The following is a 16,211-nucleotide window of genomic DNA, read 5'->3' on the forward strand; positions in this document are numbered from 1 at the left end:
TTGTGTCAAAATTAAGCGTTGACGCTGACGCTGCATAATAATTGCTCTCGAACGCTCAGATTTTTATTCGTAAATTTTTACCCCTACTTTCGAGCCACTTTAAATTTGTATTGAAATGGTGTGTATACTGCATCTTAACGCCCGCACCACCGCGCTCTCAGCGCCCTTTCGGGGGCCCAAATCAAGTCGGAGCACATCTGTTTCTAATTTGGTGTCCGCACTGAGGCTACAACATGTCCACGGCCGTCACACACGTGAAAAGCAGTCCAAAAAATGCAGAGCTGCAGCCTCAAAATAGTGCATAGGAACCCCACACATGTAAATGAGACAAACATCCACGTGCGGGGAACGGGGATCCCACAAAGCTTTAGCGGGGAAAATAAATTTATATGGTTTCATAATTGATTATCAAAGTATATGAAACGAAATTTCGTTCTTTTAATCAAAGTATATGAAATAACGTCGACGTTATTTCTGTATTGCGTTTTTGTATTATGATTTTTATTTATTTATTAAATCGATATTTATTCCACATGATAGTAAACAACTAAACGAAAAGCTCCGAATGTGCTTTTCATGCAAGCTAAAATGATGAGAAGCGCCCCAAAACATGTTTTAAAGGCTGGATTCACAACACATTAGGGACCCGAAATAAAAATAAAAAAAAGCAAAATTATAAAGACGTTTTTGTGTTTGTAAATAAATATATAAATAAAGTTCAACAGTTTAAGACCGAATCCAATTCAATAAGTACGTTTTTTTTTTCATTTTAGCAGAATTTTCTGCAACGAGGTGGGGACAACTTCCTGGCCAATAAAATAATTATGTGCTGACAAATTAATTAAAACAAACAAACCAAAAAAAAACTTAAAAAGCATTGCAAGCTGAGGAACGCGACAACAGCCGTCTATTGACCATCGCACAACCAGGACACGCACGCACGCACGCACACGCACACTCACGGCCAAGATGCATTGACTGATGTGCATTTACTTTTCCAAGTGACATTAAGCTTTTGCATATCAACTTGATGATGTAGGCACATGTTGGCACATTTCTTCACAAGTTCTGGTACTCCTCTTAAATTGAACACTTAGGCAGAAGGGAATCCTTCATTGTTTAATAGGCTGCTGCTCATGATAAAAGACTTAAAAAAAAACAAAACAAAAACAACAACAAATCCAGGATAACTTTGGAACGTGCGGGTCCTTCACGTGTGTGTTGATGGGAATGTTGATAGGTTGGAGTCCTCCAGGGACTGTCTCAGGCATTTGGGTTTTTCTTCATCAGCTCAATGTCTGCCTCTACCATTTCTTTTACCAGCTCCTGCAGACACGCCACACAACACGCCACGATGACGTCACACAACACAACATTTGTGTTTCACAGTAAATTTTGTAGAGTAGTCTACAAAGACTACATCTGGTCCCAGGAAACAGAGTAGAAATTGAGAATGAAATATTCAATGTAAAATTCTTATAAAAATTCTATGCTGAATATTTTACTCTAACCTGGGACCAACTATCGTCTTTTTAGTGTAAAATGTAGTCTACAAAATATATTGTGTAGGTGCTCAAGGTTTATTTTTTGCTTGTTTGTTGTACAGTATTTTCACTTTTTTTCTCCTGGTGTTTAAATAAATATTTATTCTTAGTTCCATTGTTAAGCATTTTATCAACTAAACTGTCTTTACTAAATGGGACAAATTAGCAAATGATGAAACAAAATCATGTTAGACTTCATTGAAGGGAAAATGTGTCGAATGTTAATTTTTTTTTATGAATATGGCACACGTAACTGTGCATGCATGTTGATCAGAACGACGCATTGAAAGCAGGGTGAGGTTTATTTGCAGCTCCCTTAAGGAGTCACCCAAAATAGGCGACGCACTTTGTCCAGCCCACTACACACTCTTCATCACTTCAAGATCGGTTATAGCTAAACAAATATTTTCAGAGCGTATCTGTCGAGAAGTAGCGACTGCCTGTGGAAAAAAATATTCTTGTGGCTCCACCCAAACTACGAGGAGACTCACCTCAAAAGTCACTTTTGGCTTCCATCCCAGCTTCTCATACGCTTTGCTGCTGTCGCCTTGCAGGTAATCCTACAAGGATAAAAGTTGAAATTTTTTTTTAGCAAAGACAAAGGCTGGACTGTGTCTATCAGGTAGGCATGCCGGACGGACACGGGGCACTCCAACAGCTGGCTCAAGTGCTCGTGTCTTTGAGCATTTTGTCCAGATGCTCGCCCTCCTCCAGTGGCAGAGCGAGATGAATTGTGCCACTCTTGTGTCAAGAAGAAGTCACCATTTCGCCAGCTAACAACTCCAAACTTGTTGTCTCCTTGATGTGTTCACAATCCACCGAGCAAGGTTTGAGACCACCAAAGAGAGTTAAAAAAAAAAGAAAAAAAAAAAGAACATTCAATAGTTTCTTGTTCACTCCATGGCCTGCTCGTTCTCAGAAAAACACACATGCCTTGAGTGGGACACTCAAATCAGATGGAAGAACCTGAGACGGCCAAATCGCTACTTTCAGAGATGCATCAGAAGTTGATCAGCCTTTTTCCCAACAAAACGCATAAAAAGGAAAGCAGCAACTCCGTATTCGGCTAGACACAATCCGGACGTTGGAGATGATCATGATGCTGAGAAAAACTCGATTATCAACGATTGCAGCAAAGTACGTATCTGTATTGAAAGGCATTGTTTAAATGTCTTAATTTGTTGTCATTAATCGACTGGAAAATTCTAATAATATAATTGTTGATAATCACAACATAGGGGTGGAACAGAAACAATTTGAATCTTAAAATCGGTTATGATTTGATGAATAAAATTGTTAAACTTTAAAGGTGTTGCATCCTTGAATTGGATCGCACCAAATCCATCAAGATACCGATGGAATTGCACACAACACATAAATCAGTTTGATGTTGCTGATGATTTTTAGCATCTTTGTCTGATATCACCAAAAAAAAAAAATATGGTTTGGTTTATTTTTTCACAATTCGCATTTTGGAGAGACAAACTCATCAACAATTCTTTGGCATTGTTGTGCTTGGATGCCACCGTGCAGCAGCATCTGTCGTAAATGTGCGTCGAGTGCCACCGCATGTCAACAGCCTCTGGAATTGACTCCAGTGGCCGTCTTTGTCAACAGGTGACAGAGATTTTGGCCTTTTCGCAGAGCCACCAAAAGAAGGTCGCTGAGTGAAATGAAAGCCGCTAACAAGTGTTCTGCAGCCATGTGAATTCACCCCAAACACAGCATGTAGCCAATAATTGAACTTCAACTACAAACAGATGGGGTGCAATATAATCTTCATATGGTTCCCATTTGCAACCCAACACCAATATTTTGGTACACTCTATTCAAAGTGGCTTGAGCCTGAAAATATGTAGCACAGATTACGAACAATAAAATGAGGGTAGGTAAATGTAATGCAGTCAGGCAAAAGTATGTCATCTCCCAAATTTATTTTGCCACGCTTTGTCAAGTTTATACAATATGGTACCATGACAGATGAATGGAGCAGTGAGGAGAAGATGCAAGGGGCAAACGCTGATGGAAAGAAGGCACGGGTTGATTATTCATTTTGCAAATGAGAAATTGGAACATCTTGTTGAAGGGCCAATTTCTAAATTTTATTCTACATTATTTTTAATAAATTCAGAAAAAAAACCATTTTGTCTTGCTTCAATGAACTACTTCAGGTGGAGATATGGTACGCATTGTTATAATTAGTTAATACACATTTTAAAGCGATCATTTCAACATCTTTGCACTTCAAAAATGACATTAATTTTGTGCGCCAGGCGCCAGCTCATATTATCTGCTCCTAGTCAAGACCAAATACAAAGAAAAGTGGGAAGAATAATATTGTTGACAGTGGTTTACAATGACACAGTGGTGACTTATGATACAGCAACACGTATGGTATGTGAAACTGTAGATTTGCATAATTTATTATCAGACTAAATCCTCTTGGCCTTCTTCCCTCCACCGTGCAGGAAATCAGAATGTTGCAAACCTCACGACCATTGTTGTCATTCTTGAAAGTCTCTTTTTTGGAAAAATTGTTGGGGGAAGCTGAGCCATAATTGGTTGTTACCTGAGCCCCGAGCGACTGTGATGTCATTTTCAATCGACAGCAAGTGGAAAATGTCAATCAGAATGCCGTGTTTAGACTAGTGACTGCACAAAATATATTCTTGGAAAGAAAATTCGGGGGTTGACTTCCCCTTTAAATATAGAAAAAATATTGCTAAGTTGGCAACACTGCGGAAATCTGAGGTCTTGCTCCCAACCTCGCTTGTTCTAGCATCCACACGTTTGCAAATAACATGAAAGCGCAACTTTCAAAATAAAAGCACCACATATTTTAGATTTGACTTGGACTTGATGGTCACTGTGAAGGCCTGTCAGGGACTGCGGGGGGCGGGGGGGGGGGGGGCGTATGTGGCCCCCTGAGCTGTACTTTGCCAGAGCTCGGATAGAGGTAGATCTGATCCATATTTTTTTCAAAGGACAAGAAATATTTAGCATATAATCGACATTATAAAGGGAGAGTATGATGCATTCCTTTTCAGATTCCATGATCAGAGCAGTGCGATCTGCCATCGATGTTGTCATTAATGTAAATGTCTTGCTGCCACCATTGCTGCTTCAACCGGTGACAAAAAAAATCATGAACAATAAATATGCAAACAATTTCCAGGTAAGATGTTCAAATTCTTGATCTTTGGTTTTGTATTCAAAGGAAAATTTGACAACTAAAAAAACAACAACAAAAAAATAAATGACCGTCCCATTTAGGGTATTAGCTGAAAAGCTATTGGACGAGAGGTCAACTTAACTCTTTGTGTGACTGCTCTTGTCACAGAGCATCTCACATTGCAAGGAGACATGTGCTAAGACAATAATATTGCTTTCCAAGAATGCGGTTGTCTTCCCAAATCCCTTTGTGCCTCCTGTTTCGCCGACACCCCCAACAAGAAAAGAACACGTTCATATCAACCGCGAACACTGAAAAGGAGCTGACAGAGTTTGAGCATGGTCCATAAAGCATGCAGGCAGTAAAAGGCAATCAGAACAGGCATTTAACGCAAAGGAATTCTCGTATCACTGTGATGTTTTCCAATAAATCACACGGCACGGGTTCGGGTTGTTACCCCCGCTCGACACACACGGACATGCTAGAGATGAAGTGTCTCCAGTTACGACTACTGAAAATGTGCTCCTTGGTCGCTGGAAAGAGGCCCATTGCTCCGTTTTGCCACCAAGTCGAATTTCATGGAAATGGATGAACAGATGTCTTGACAACAACAAAAACTGCTTTTATCTTCAATCTTAAATGAACTAAAGATGACCTTTCTGTTGTGGAAGTCAGCTAGCATCCCGACAGTAGAGAAGACAACCAAGCCAAAACGGAGCAAAAAAAGCAGTGGTCTCTCTCGCTCTCTCAGGCCCTGATGCGGTCGTCAGTCTGCGGAATCGTGGAGGTGTGCCAGCTTTTGTGTGTGTGAGCAGGTGACAGCACACTCCCAGGAGAGCATCAGTGTGTCTTTTCAGACCCAGAGTCACAAATCTGTCACAACAGGTCAGATGGTAACGGACCTCTGCTAGCATTGCGTCAACCTACCTAATCTATCCAAGGACAAAAGTGGCGAAGAAGTGAGGAGGAAAGAAACAAGAGAATCTGGTGATGCGCATGATGTAACGCGTTGGAACCAGGGGAGGTGGTGTCATGAGCCGTGTGGCAGCACCTTCTGATTGGGATGCACGTTGGCGTCTTGGATGAGGTGCTTGCAAAGAGGTTTAGCGCCAACTAGTCCAGCTGGCCCATTGTTCAATGGTGCCCCCGTGAATGTGCTTTTCCACCCAAAGTATCAGAACATTTTGTCCTTGGTACTTAGTCCAGGAGCAAAAAGGTTCTTGTGGCCAGGTTTTGACCACTTCATAGAGTATGTGATTGAGTGAGAGACAGACAGAGCGAGAGAGAGCGCACACCGGAGTGAAGGACAGCGAGAGTTAGTGCTGTGTGAGTTATAGCTCAGATTTCCTTCCCTGACTCCCCATGCAGCTTGGCCTGTGCACAATGTGTTAAGTGACCTCTAAAGGGTGGCCCTGTCATTCTGATGAGCGCGTACACTACAATCTGCACACATACAAGCCCCCCCCACACACAGAGCAACCTTAAATCTTTATATATATATATATATATATATATATTTTTTATTTTATTTTTTTTTTTTAAACACTATTCGCTTGTGCCATGTTATGTGGGAGAAGATTACCATTTTACATGGTGGAGTTCGTCCAATGATAACCGTTTAAATTTTGACTGCTAGGGGATATATAAATCATCTGCCTCAAAGCGTGTGTGCTCTCAGTCTTGAAGCAGAGTGGAGCTGGACTTGTTGCTACTGCTCCACACAACTGTTCCTGACCGCTCCCTCCGACTTGATTCTATTATTCCCGTGGACAGGAAACAGATCATAATTCCTCGAGTCAGCAAAATGCTGCAGACTGGGAGTGAGAATTGAAGGGAAAAGCGGGAAGAGGGGGGTTTGGTTTAAAATTCGAGGGCTCAGGTGAGTGTTCACGGTCACTGAGGTCAAACACAAATGGAGTCATCGCAAGTGAAATGTCTGTTAATGCGCACAATGGAAAGAACACTCGTATATGAGTGGCCGAGGTGTGTGCGTGTGTGTGAGAAGCAAAGGTTCAGTTCTTTCAAGTAGATTCTTTCACTCTCTCAACACGAAGAAAGCAGACTGAGCAAGATTCACAGGAGGAAAAAAAAAACTTCTCTAGCCTTATCTTAATTGTTGCATGCTCAGTCAAGCACTGAAGCGACTTGTCAGAGGCTTTTTGTGGCCGTGACTGGGAAACCTACTGCTCTCCTGTTGCTTTTTCAAATGCATGCAACCTCTTGGATATATATATATATATATATATATATATGAATATGATAGTACAGTTTTCCACATTGAACTTGCGTCAGAATCAACACATCAATGATTTAATACACAAGCAACTATAACATAAATTTATAAACATTAATTCATTGATGATGATTCTTGTGTTCATTTAGAAAGACACAATATTATAAAAGAGGTGTACAATGGTTCCCCGAATATTCCGGGTTTGACACCCGCAGACACATTTGATGATTTAAAAAAAAAAAAAAAGATTCTATTTTGGGGGTTTCCATTCCCATTTTTCACTTAATATGCATATTGAATGTTGAACATTGTTTTTGGAAGAGTTCAAAGCAAACATGGCGAAGATATGTTTAGCTTTCAGGTGGCATGCAAATGGAATAAATTGGCAAGACAAATGAAATCAGTCCCAAGCGTAAATGCATACAAATCCAGGCTAAAAAGGATGCTTCTCACCCAGCCCGCCATATACCTCTGATTAAAGGTCTTTGAAACGTTCAAACAATTTTAGAAAGCAATTTTTAGTTCTTTACTTGACATCTTTTCAAAGTATGGCAGAGGAATAGCCGTCAAATAAACTGATACGAGACACACACGCACACTGAGGTGACCGATGTGATCGCATTGACTTTCTGGCAGAGAGCTCGGCATTGACAGGCTTGAGTGAGCGCTCACTTGCTGCTCTCGCTTGTTTTTCACCTCAGCTGCACCCTGAACACGCTCTCACACACTCTGTGAAACACTTGGCTCTGGAACGACTGGATGGTCTTTGTGTCTAATGCACTCAGGATGTATACATGCGCTTGAGAAAACCCAACTATTCTGCTTTTAAAATGACGAACTGTTCTTGGAAATCTGGCATTTTAGGTGGATTCACGAAAATGTTTAAAATGCAACCAATGAATGCATTTAAAATAATGGACTGCTCTGCAGAGAGATTTTAAACACAAAACAAAAGCATAGGAATTGATTTTATGCTTGACATTGGACTCATCCAATATCCACAGAAGTGATTTGCACCACAAGATCCAAGTTAGCCTTGGTTCCAAAATGAAAACGTTCTCGCATGTACAGCTTGTACCGTGCTGTAGAGTTATCCCTTTTCCTACTCAGATTGTATCAGTAGCAGTAGTCATGTCAAGTTTATTTGTAATCACAAATAAGTCCAAAAAGGCTTCACAGGCCCTTCAAGATGACGGAGTACTCGTAAAACAGCAGAGAGTGTATTTAATAAGATGGAGCACCGCTTCATGACAGCCGTTCCTGCTCAGCTTCGGACCCCAACAAAGTCTTGATTTGATTGTATTTATTTGTAAAATTTGTCCTCCCATCATTAGTGAACTTGTGGCTCGACACAGTCACGTAGTGTCCCCGGGCCTTTGGGCATGTTCATGTACAAATCTAAGGCTAGCCTACCCTGTTCCATGGTAGCAGGCAAATGTGAAAATTGAATCAATTAAACACGAGAATCACACAAGATATATTTCCATCATCCTCGTATTCAGAATCTTTGTTGTCATGATATTCCACTTTTTTGTTTAAATACGCATCTTGGAGAAATTTGCAGCCATGATATTAGTTCTTGTCAGTATTATAATCCAATTTCCATATGTTTGAATTCATGAAAAATCACATTATGTATCTTCATTAAAACAATATATTCATAAACTGATCTAATTATAACAGATACAAAAATGGTTAATGTTTACTTTTTGTACTTGGTTCTATTTAAAAGCGTCCGCAATTTATTAAAATGCAAACAGCACCTATTTGTAACCACTTCAGAATGAACATTAAAATAACGGATGAAAGGCCAAAAAATGACTCCATTACTAGATTAATGATATTTTCCGGGGGTACATTAAGGACGAGGGAGCAGACTGCACCTCCACACGACTGCACCTCTTTCAGGACAGCATTTCCTCTTTGAGCAGCATTCCTCGCCTTATCAGCCTCACAAATCGGCTGTTCTCATCGTGCCCAAACAGGGAGAGCCAGAACGTGACGGTGTGGAGCTACAGTGAAGAAAGAGAGAGAGAGAGAGCCAGAGAGCTGAACGTTGCTCCTCCGCTCAGATTCACAGTGTTTCATTGTCTGCTGGCCGGTGATGAAAACGATAAGGCCGAGAGAAAAACATTGAACACCTCAGAGGAAGTGTCTGCTAAGGCCTGAGAGCATGAAAGATTGCTTTACAGATGACCAAACAAGTCCATCTTTGAAACATTGACACAAGGAAAACAAACAAACAAACGTCAACCACAGATGTAGCCTGTCTTTAAGAAAAAAATTAAACATTATTTCTGCCAGCCACATCTCTCCACTGATTACCAGTAACTGCATTTTTTTTTATTATCTGTCATCATGATTGTGAGTCTAATTTCCAAAGATGATCAGAATGGAGCAGTATGGAATGATTTAGTTCGTATTATTTCAATTTATGTTTATTTATTTTATTTTGTAGTTTGTGCAAGCACTTGACACAACTGGGCCTTATGTTATGTACAACACTGGTGCTAACATAAAGAACTGAACCTTACAAAGTTGATTAGTTTGGACAAAAACAACAACTTTTACTTCTTAAACCTTATTATGCTCATTATTAAACCCGTTCAGTTTAGCATATTGACTTTCATGTATTGTTGAAACAAAAAAAATAATCATAATTGGGATTAGTTCAGTTAGGGCCTGGTCCCTGGTATGCAACTGTCTATTTGGAACATTCTACGCTTCTTTAAAAAGGGAAGTCTACCTAAAAATTGTCTTTACAAGAATCTGTTTTATGCAGACCCACTCGTCAAAGCACGGCATTCTGATTAATATTGCGATTGTGGAATATGTGTTAAGCAGTAAAATCATCACCCTAAGTTTCAGATAGCAGTTGAGCCGTGATTGGTCGTTACCTGAGCAACTTTGACTGGACAGAAGTGACTAAAAAAACAAGTAGATTTTAATTCATATTCCACAAACAGAATATTAATCAGAATGCTGTTTAGAGTGAAGGCGCAATGAACATTTTTATTGCAAAGGTCTTTTAAGGTTGACTTTCCCTTTAATTTGGGGGTCAAACAATGAATTCGAACAAACTTCTAAAAGTGCAACCAAAAGCTACATCAAAACACAAGCAAAACAGCTTTGTAAGCTGTTCTGAAACAGAAACGCAAGTCAAAAATAGTCGCATTCTCATCTGAAGACTTCGACGGCCAATGTGAAAGAGGAGAAGACAGTGAATATGACAGTCAATGGGCCAGGCCCACTCATGTGCTCCTCAATAGTTCAGATGCACTTGGACAGCCCCCCGAGGATAAAAAAAAAAGCACTGCAAAAGGCATCAGAGAAAAAGACAAAACCGTTTCACAAACGAGGCTGTCAAATATTTACGCATTTGGCGGCACTACTCAAGGCAGAAGGAGAATCGCGGACGAGGTGTTTTACCACTGGCGTTGAGTATAGCGAGAAAGATGGATCAGCAGTTACAACAACATGACAGACAAACAAGTTCCAAGAATGATACGAAAGATGAAATCGATATAGCAAGAGTGATAGGCGAGTGAGAAGAGAGGAGAGAATGAAAAAAGCCGAATGCAAATGAAGCCGCCTTTGGGTCACAGGAAGGAGGGGGGCCGGGGTCCCTCACTTCAGGAGCCTTCAAAGTGAGTGAGTGCTGTAAAGAAAGTGAGCGTGTGTCGAAATAATGGTGAAAGGAGCAGCTCCAGAATGAATGACCCAATCAGGATAACAAGCCAAGGAAAGATATTCAAGGGGTCACACTACATTAACCTTTCTCAGACTCTTGTCAACCCCCCCCCCCCAAAAAAAAGAAAAAACACGTGCAAGTGTGCATGCAATAAATCCGAGGTTCATTGCAATTTCATAAGATCAAGTCAAATAAACGTGTTCACAGTTTGTGTTTATGGACTAAGACCTGACTTGGGGAATAGCTTTTATTTCTAATATTGTATTTCTTATGTTGCGTTCTCTTCGATTTGTACTCACTACCTGCGCCATAGCAAAACTTGGCCGTTTACAAGCCGCTATTGAGTGAGTCCGGGGCTTGAGTGGAGTGGAGTCGGATGTGGTTCACACATTCCACCACAGACTCGGATTACACGGCAGGAAACACCGGGTCTGCAAGACACACACGGCCTGACTTGCTGATTTATAAACATCAGCCTCCAAGAGACAGGCACACACGCAGAACAACGCATTCAAATCTCAGCATCTCACTGTAAGCTTTTGTTCTCACGATTGTTCATGGAGGACGTACAGCGAGGCGCTTTCACAACAACAGCAAAATTACATCATCAGAGGTGTAATGGTAGAGCCGCCATTTTTTTTCTCCCTTTAAAGAACTTCAAGCCCCATTCTGCATCGGTGCCTTACAAGCAGAACAGCGAGACGTGCGAACAAACGACTCATGAAACAGTTGGCTTGTGAAAAGTAAAGTCAGGGGTGCACAGAGCAATTTTATTTTAGTCAGGTTTTCAAATGACCACCTGGGGATGTCATTTTTATTTCATCCCATTGAACCTGGACCTTGGATGTACTTGAAGAGCACACCCGGTTAAAGTAGGGCAAACGGTTCATATCCGTACTGTCCGCAGTCTCTCACTGGCGTCGAAGCCTTTTTGAAATCAATATAAAACGTAAGTATGGACTTCTTTGATTTGACTTGAAGTGCAAGTGAACAAGATGTGGGGTCAACTTGTACACATGGACAAAATTGTTGGTATCCAGCTGTTAAATCAAAGAAATCCCATAGTGGTCACAGAAAGATTCAACAATTAGATTTTTTTAGTTAAAAAAAAACAAAAAACAATGCAGATTAACACGATTGATCTTAGCATATTGCTGTGGACCTCGACAACTGTTTCACGTTCTCACGTGGCCCCTTTCAAAAAAATCATTGCTGACCCTTGGATTACAGTACGGGACGGTAACATTAGCCGTTTCAGTGCAGTGGCAGTTCTTCAGGGGAGCGGTCTAGTCCCCCTGATCTTTTTTGCGCTATGGATTGGTTTCACGTAAGGACGTATTTTGACGGCCCGTTGTGGCCTGCGAAGCCGGCAATTGCGCTGTGCACATGCGCAGCTGAAAAGCACTCATAGTCCAGTGAGTTTGATGTGGTAGAACTTGAGTGGCATGACCTGAACCCCAACATCCACTTTTGAAATGAGCTATTGCACCAATCGTGAGACAGGCCGTCTCTTTAACCTTTGACCTCACAAAAGCTCTTCAAGAGGATTGGACAGTAAATTGCTCCTGTCACAAGGACACATCTTGTCGAAAATATTTGGAAGCTGTTCAAGCTGCAAAAGGGAGATTGACACAATTGGTTCTCCAAATTCCGTTTGTGAGAAAACAACATGCTATAATATATTTTTTTCATTTCATAGAATGTTGTAAAAATGCATTAGTAAAGAAAGCAACATGCATAAAACACAACAGGCTGAAGCAATCCCATAAAAGACAAAGTATCTGTGAATGCCCGACGTCAATGAACATGACTCTGACCCTCCCAATCGCTCGCCGTGTCAGTCGGGTAGCCCTCGAGCAGCTCTGCGGCCAAATCCGGCTAACCAAGAGCAGCTGCAACTCGGGCCCAAAGACCTAATCTGATATGACTCAGCCTTTTCTCCCTCACCTTGTCAGTAACTCTTTCCTTCTTCCCTCCTTGTCTGGCAGGTTTCTCTTCTCAAGCTCTACGCCCGCTTAAGCTCGCTGATAGCGCAGGAATCCTGGCCCGTGATCCCGCTCCCTCGCTATCTGTTAGCCAATTACTGTAAGGTGCGCAGGATACACCAATCTATCACAGCACTGACATCAAAGTACAAATAACAGCAAATATCTGCAACACGGCAACAATCAGGCTTTCAGATCGCTGGCAAGCTGCCGACAGCCCCAGGCGCAGACTTGGCTCAGGTCGAGCGCTGCTCGCTACCTTAATAATGACGATTTCTCAACCTCCGTTCTCAATGCTCCTTTATGCTTGCAGTACGTCTTGATTTTGCACGTGGCTCCACACTGCTGCCATGTCTCTTGCGGGAGAGTACCGGTTCAGTCGGACGGACTGCTGTGGGGCCCAGGGTGGTTCCGCTCTGACGGCGGGAGGAAACTCCTTCAGGAAATACCAGACTGCCAGACACACACATACTTCACAATCTCGCTCTCTCAGACAGGCAGACTGAAGCTGCTACGAAAACGGCTCAAGTCAAGAAGTCCAGCACGTTTGCTTTAAAACCGCTCTTTTCAATAGCTTGAATTGATGCCGTTCATATGACTTGGATATTACAGTCATTCAATGCAAAAAGAGAAACTCATGCACACATTTCAAGATTTTATTTCCATTTTTGGAAGATGATAATCCACATCTGACAGAAACCCCAAATTCGTCGTCTCAAAAGGTCTCGTATTCCATTTGGACGAGTCTGAATGAGTTTGAATATAAAAACGTTGGCCTTTTGGAAAGTATGTTCATTCATAGGCACTCAAGCGCCTTTGGAATTAATTAGTGCATCACGCCACGATCAGGTGTGTTGAAATAAGGCTAGCTGCATTACGTAATAATGTAATACAACTTTACCTCATCAAGTAATCATGCAACACATTGTAATGATCTGACACATTTTGTAATACAGTTCTTGAAAACAGTCTAATAAGATGCAGCATGTGAGACTTGGAATGCTTTGGATTGGTCAAGAAATGTGCAAGGTAAACGTGTTCTATATGCCTCTCACATTTGGGAATTATATTTAGATTATAGGGACGCTCTTGATGAGATTGTTATTCTAAATAATCATTCAGATCGAAAGATAGGTGTTGACAAGTCTAAGGTGGACCTTGCAGCTCATCCAAAGTCTGCTCGGTCAGGATGCAGCTCACCTGAGATCCTAATGAGAAGAAGCCGTGTAGAAAATGGCCGCATGATATTATTTTCAGTTTGTCATAATTCAAAGATTGGCCTTACTCGGCGACTACCCGAACAAATATATTGCCCGGCGAGAGACGGCCTTGTTTGCTTTTATTGATCATGCATTTAACCAAGAAAAGAGAGAAAAGGATCATCTTAGTAATAATGAGCACCACAACACAGGGACTAAGACCCAACTTGGCAAACAAGTGTCATTCAATTAGGGTGCATGCATGAATTTAACGTTAATTGTGGTATTATGCACGGCACTTATTCCAATTCAAAGTCTCTGGACTGTTAAACTGTACCCTGTAATATCAAAATGTTTTACATTTTTTTTGTTAAATTTCTACTCCACAATATTTTTCCAATCTAGTATACAATAAAAAAAACAAAACTAATACTAAAACTAACTAAAACTAAATGAAACTGTTTTTGAAAGAGTTTTAAAAGTGTTTTTGAAAAAAGAACTAATAAAAACTAACAAATTAAAACTAAACCTGGAATCAAATGAAAACTAATTGAATTAAAAAAAAAAAACACACAAAATGAAACAAAAACTAACTATAATTAAACTTCTCAAACTATAATAATCCCGGTAGGTACCTGGCCTTAATGTTTCCTCTCAGCAGAACCAATCTATAAATAGTACAGTTGTCATTCATATAGTGGGCTGGCCCATGCGCAGTATTACACTAGCCGTCAAACCAGTAGGGACATGTCGACGACAAACTGGCATCATTCATTCAATTCCTGTTTAGCATTCTAGCGTCAAAACGACACATTTGTGTCACTGTTCTTACGTGCGTGCGTGTGCGTGCGTGTGTGTGTGCATGTGAAGCGCTGTCGTTGAACTCCAGGAAGTTCTAATCAGCAGCATGACGTGGCTACTACCTTCCCTTTCCCTCCTGACCTGCTCCAACCGACAATAAAGATAGCAGGATCACGTTACGGACTCCGGGTTAGAGGTCAATCCCATTTTTCAAGCCTCTCTGTCCCTGTTGCCTTCCACATCCTTTCCCAGGGGTGAAAGCCTCCTGTCACCTAAATTCACATCAGTTCACGCGTGGCCAGGGAGTGCTATCAGGCAGGAAACTCTCCATCTTCTAAGTCACACCAGATAGCACCTTTCTTCGCCTACATAGCTTATTTAGTGGCCCTTGACAGACAGTTCAGTGATCCCATTGACCACTTGCACAAAAACATAGTTGACCGTGTTTAAAACACTGCTGGTCTCTTTGTATGATTGTTTTGGTGAGACTATGTGACAGGCTGCATTTAGTGCTGCTGAGGGTCACATTCATGAAGGGTACGATCACGGACCTCATGCCTAGAAAACCAAACACGTTTTCAATGCAAATGTCTGCAGCTATTTCGGGTGTGTGTGGCTTCCAGAAAAAGAAGTCCTCGTTCATTTTTAACAACGACTGCAGAAACGAGCAAAGTGGTCTTTTCGTACAACCCACATCAAGATAAAATTGGCATGGCTGTATGAAAACTGGACGAGCAACTCGGAATAACAATTAGGAGCCAATTTGGTAACTGACAATTTCAGAAAATTAAGACAGATTTGCAAACTTAGTGACTTTATGTCTATATTTAGTGAGTATTCAAACCACTGGGGTGATTTTTTTTTTTCTACCTCCATTTTGTTGTAACATCACTTCTCTCTCCCGCAGTGACTGACTGGTTCATGCAAATGGGAGATCCTGATTACTTATAGAACAGCAACTACTCCTGATACTTTGCTTGCGGAGAAGTTGGCAACATTGCTTTAAGCTTCAAAATGTTGCCACCAACAGTTTATTTTCCACGGAGGGCATTTCGTGATGGGTGACAGCGTTGGGAACATTGCTTTGTGCAATTCCACTCGAGTCATTTTGGTCATTTAAAATTGAAATCCATATAAAATCCGAGTATTCTTCTGCCTAAGCTATGGCAAAGAACACTAGTAGGCCTGAAAATTAATTTCTTTAGTGATTTTTTTTAATTCAAATATGTGACTATTAAAACATTATTGTTTGATTTTAGGAAAATTGTAGGCGGAGTAATCTGAATTTAATGAAATGAAATGTTCTCAGCAATTGAACGATCATTTAAGAGAAGAAAATTTCGAGTTGTAAAAGTGTTTCCAGCTCGTATTAAGTGTTGCTTCAGGGCGTTGACGTTGGAAAAAAAAAAATTGTGTAACTTTGTTAACGTACAAATAGGAATAGCTCAATTAAGATGAAGCTATTAAAAGGCTATTAACTTGGTGTTGAGGAACAATAAACATCTAATTGAAAGACTTGCTGCAAAGGATCTGAAAGTGCAGAAAATACTTGGACAACCGCAAACTCTCGAAGTCTTTGTGAGTCC

General features: G+C 40.9%; 1 protein-coding gene across 1 annotated transcript in view; it reads right to left on the reverse strand.

Annotated features, from left to right (window-relative positions):
* Positions 1-1,104: 1,104 nt before the first annotated feature.
* Positions 1,105-16,211, reverse strand: part of gmds (GDP-mannose 4,6-dehydratase) — an 82,796-nt gene continuing 67,689 nt past the window's right edge. The window contains exons 10-11 of the mRNA XM_088314196.1: positions 2,036-2,104; positions 1,105-1,326 (exon numbers count right to left, since the gene is read on the reverse strand). Of these exons, the coding sequence (XP_088170322.1) occupies positions 1,264-1,326; positions 2,036-2,104 (132 nt within the window). The 3' untranslated portion in view covers positions 1,105-1,263. The remainder of the gene's footprint in view (positions 1,327-2,035; positions 2,105-16,211) is intronic.

Source organism: Idiotropiscis lumnitzeri, chromosome 13 (genome assembly GCF_059441095.1).
Source record: "Idiotropiscis lumnitzeri isolate Australia: NSW breed Sydney's pygmy pipehorse chromosome 13, RoL_Ilum_1.0, whole genome shotgun sequence".
Lineage (NCBI taxonomy): Eukaryota > Metazoa > Chordata > Actinopteri > Syngnathiformes > Syngnathidae > Idiotropiscis > Idiotropiscis lumnitzeri.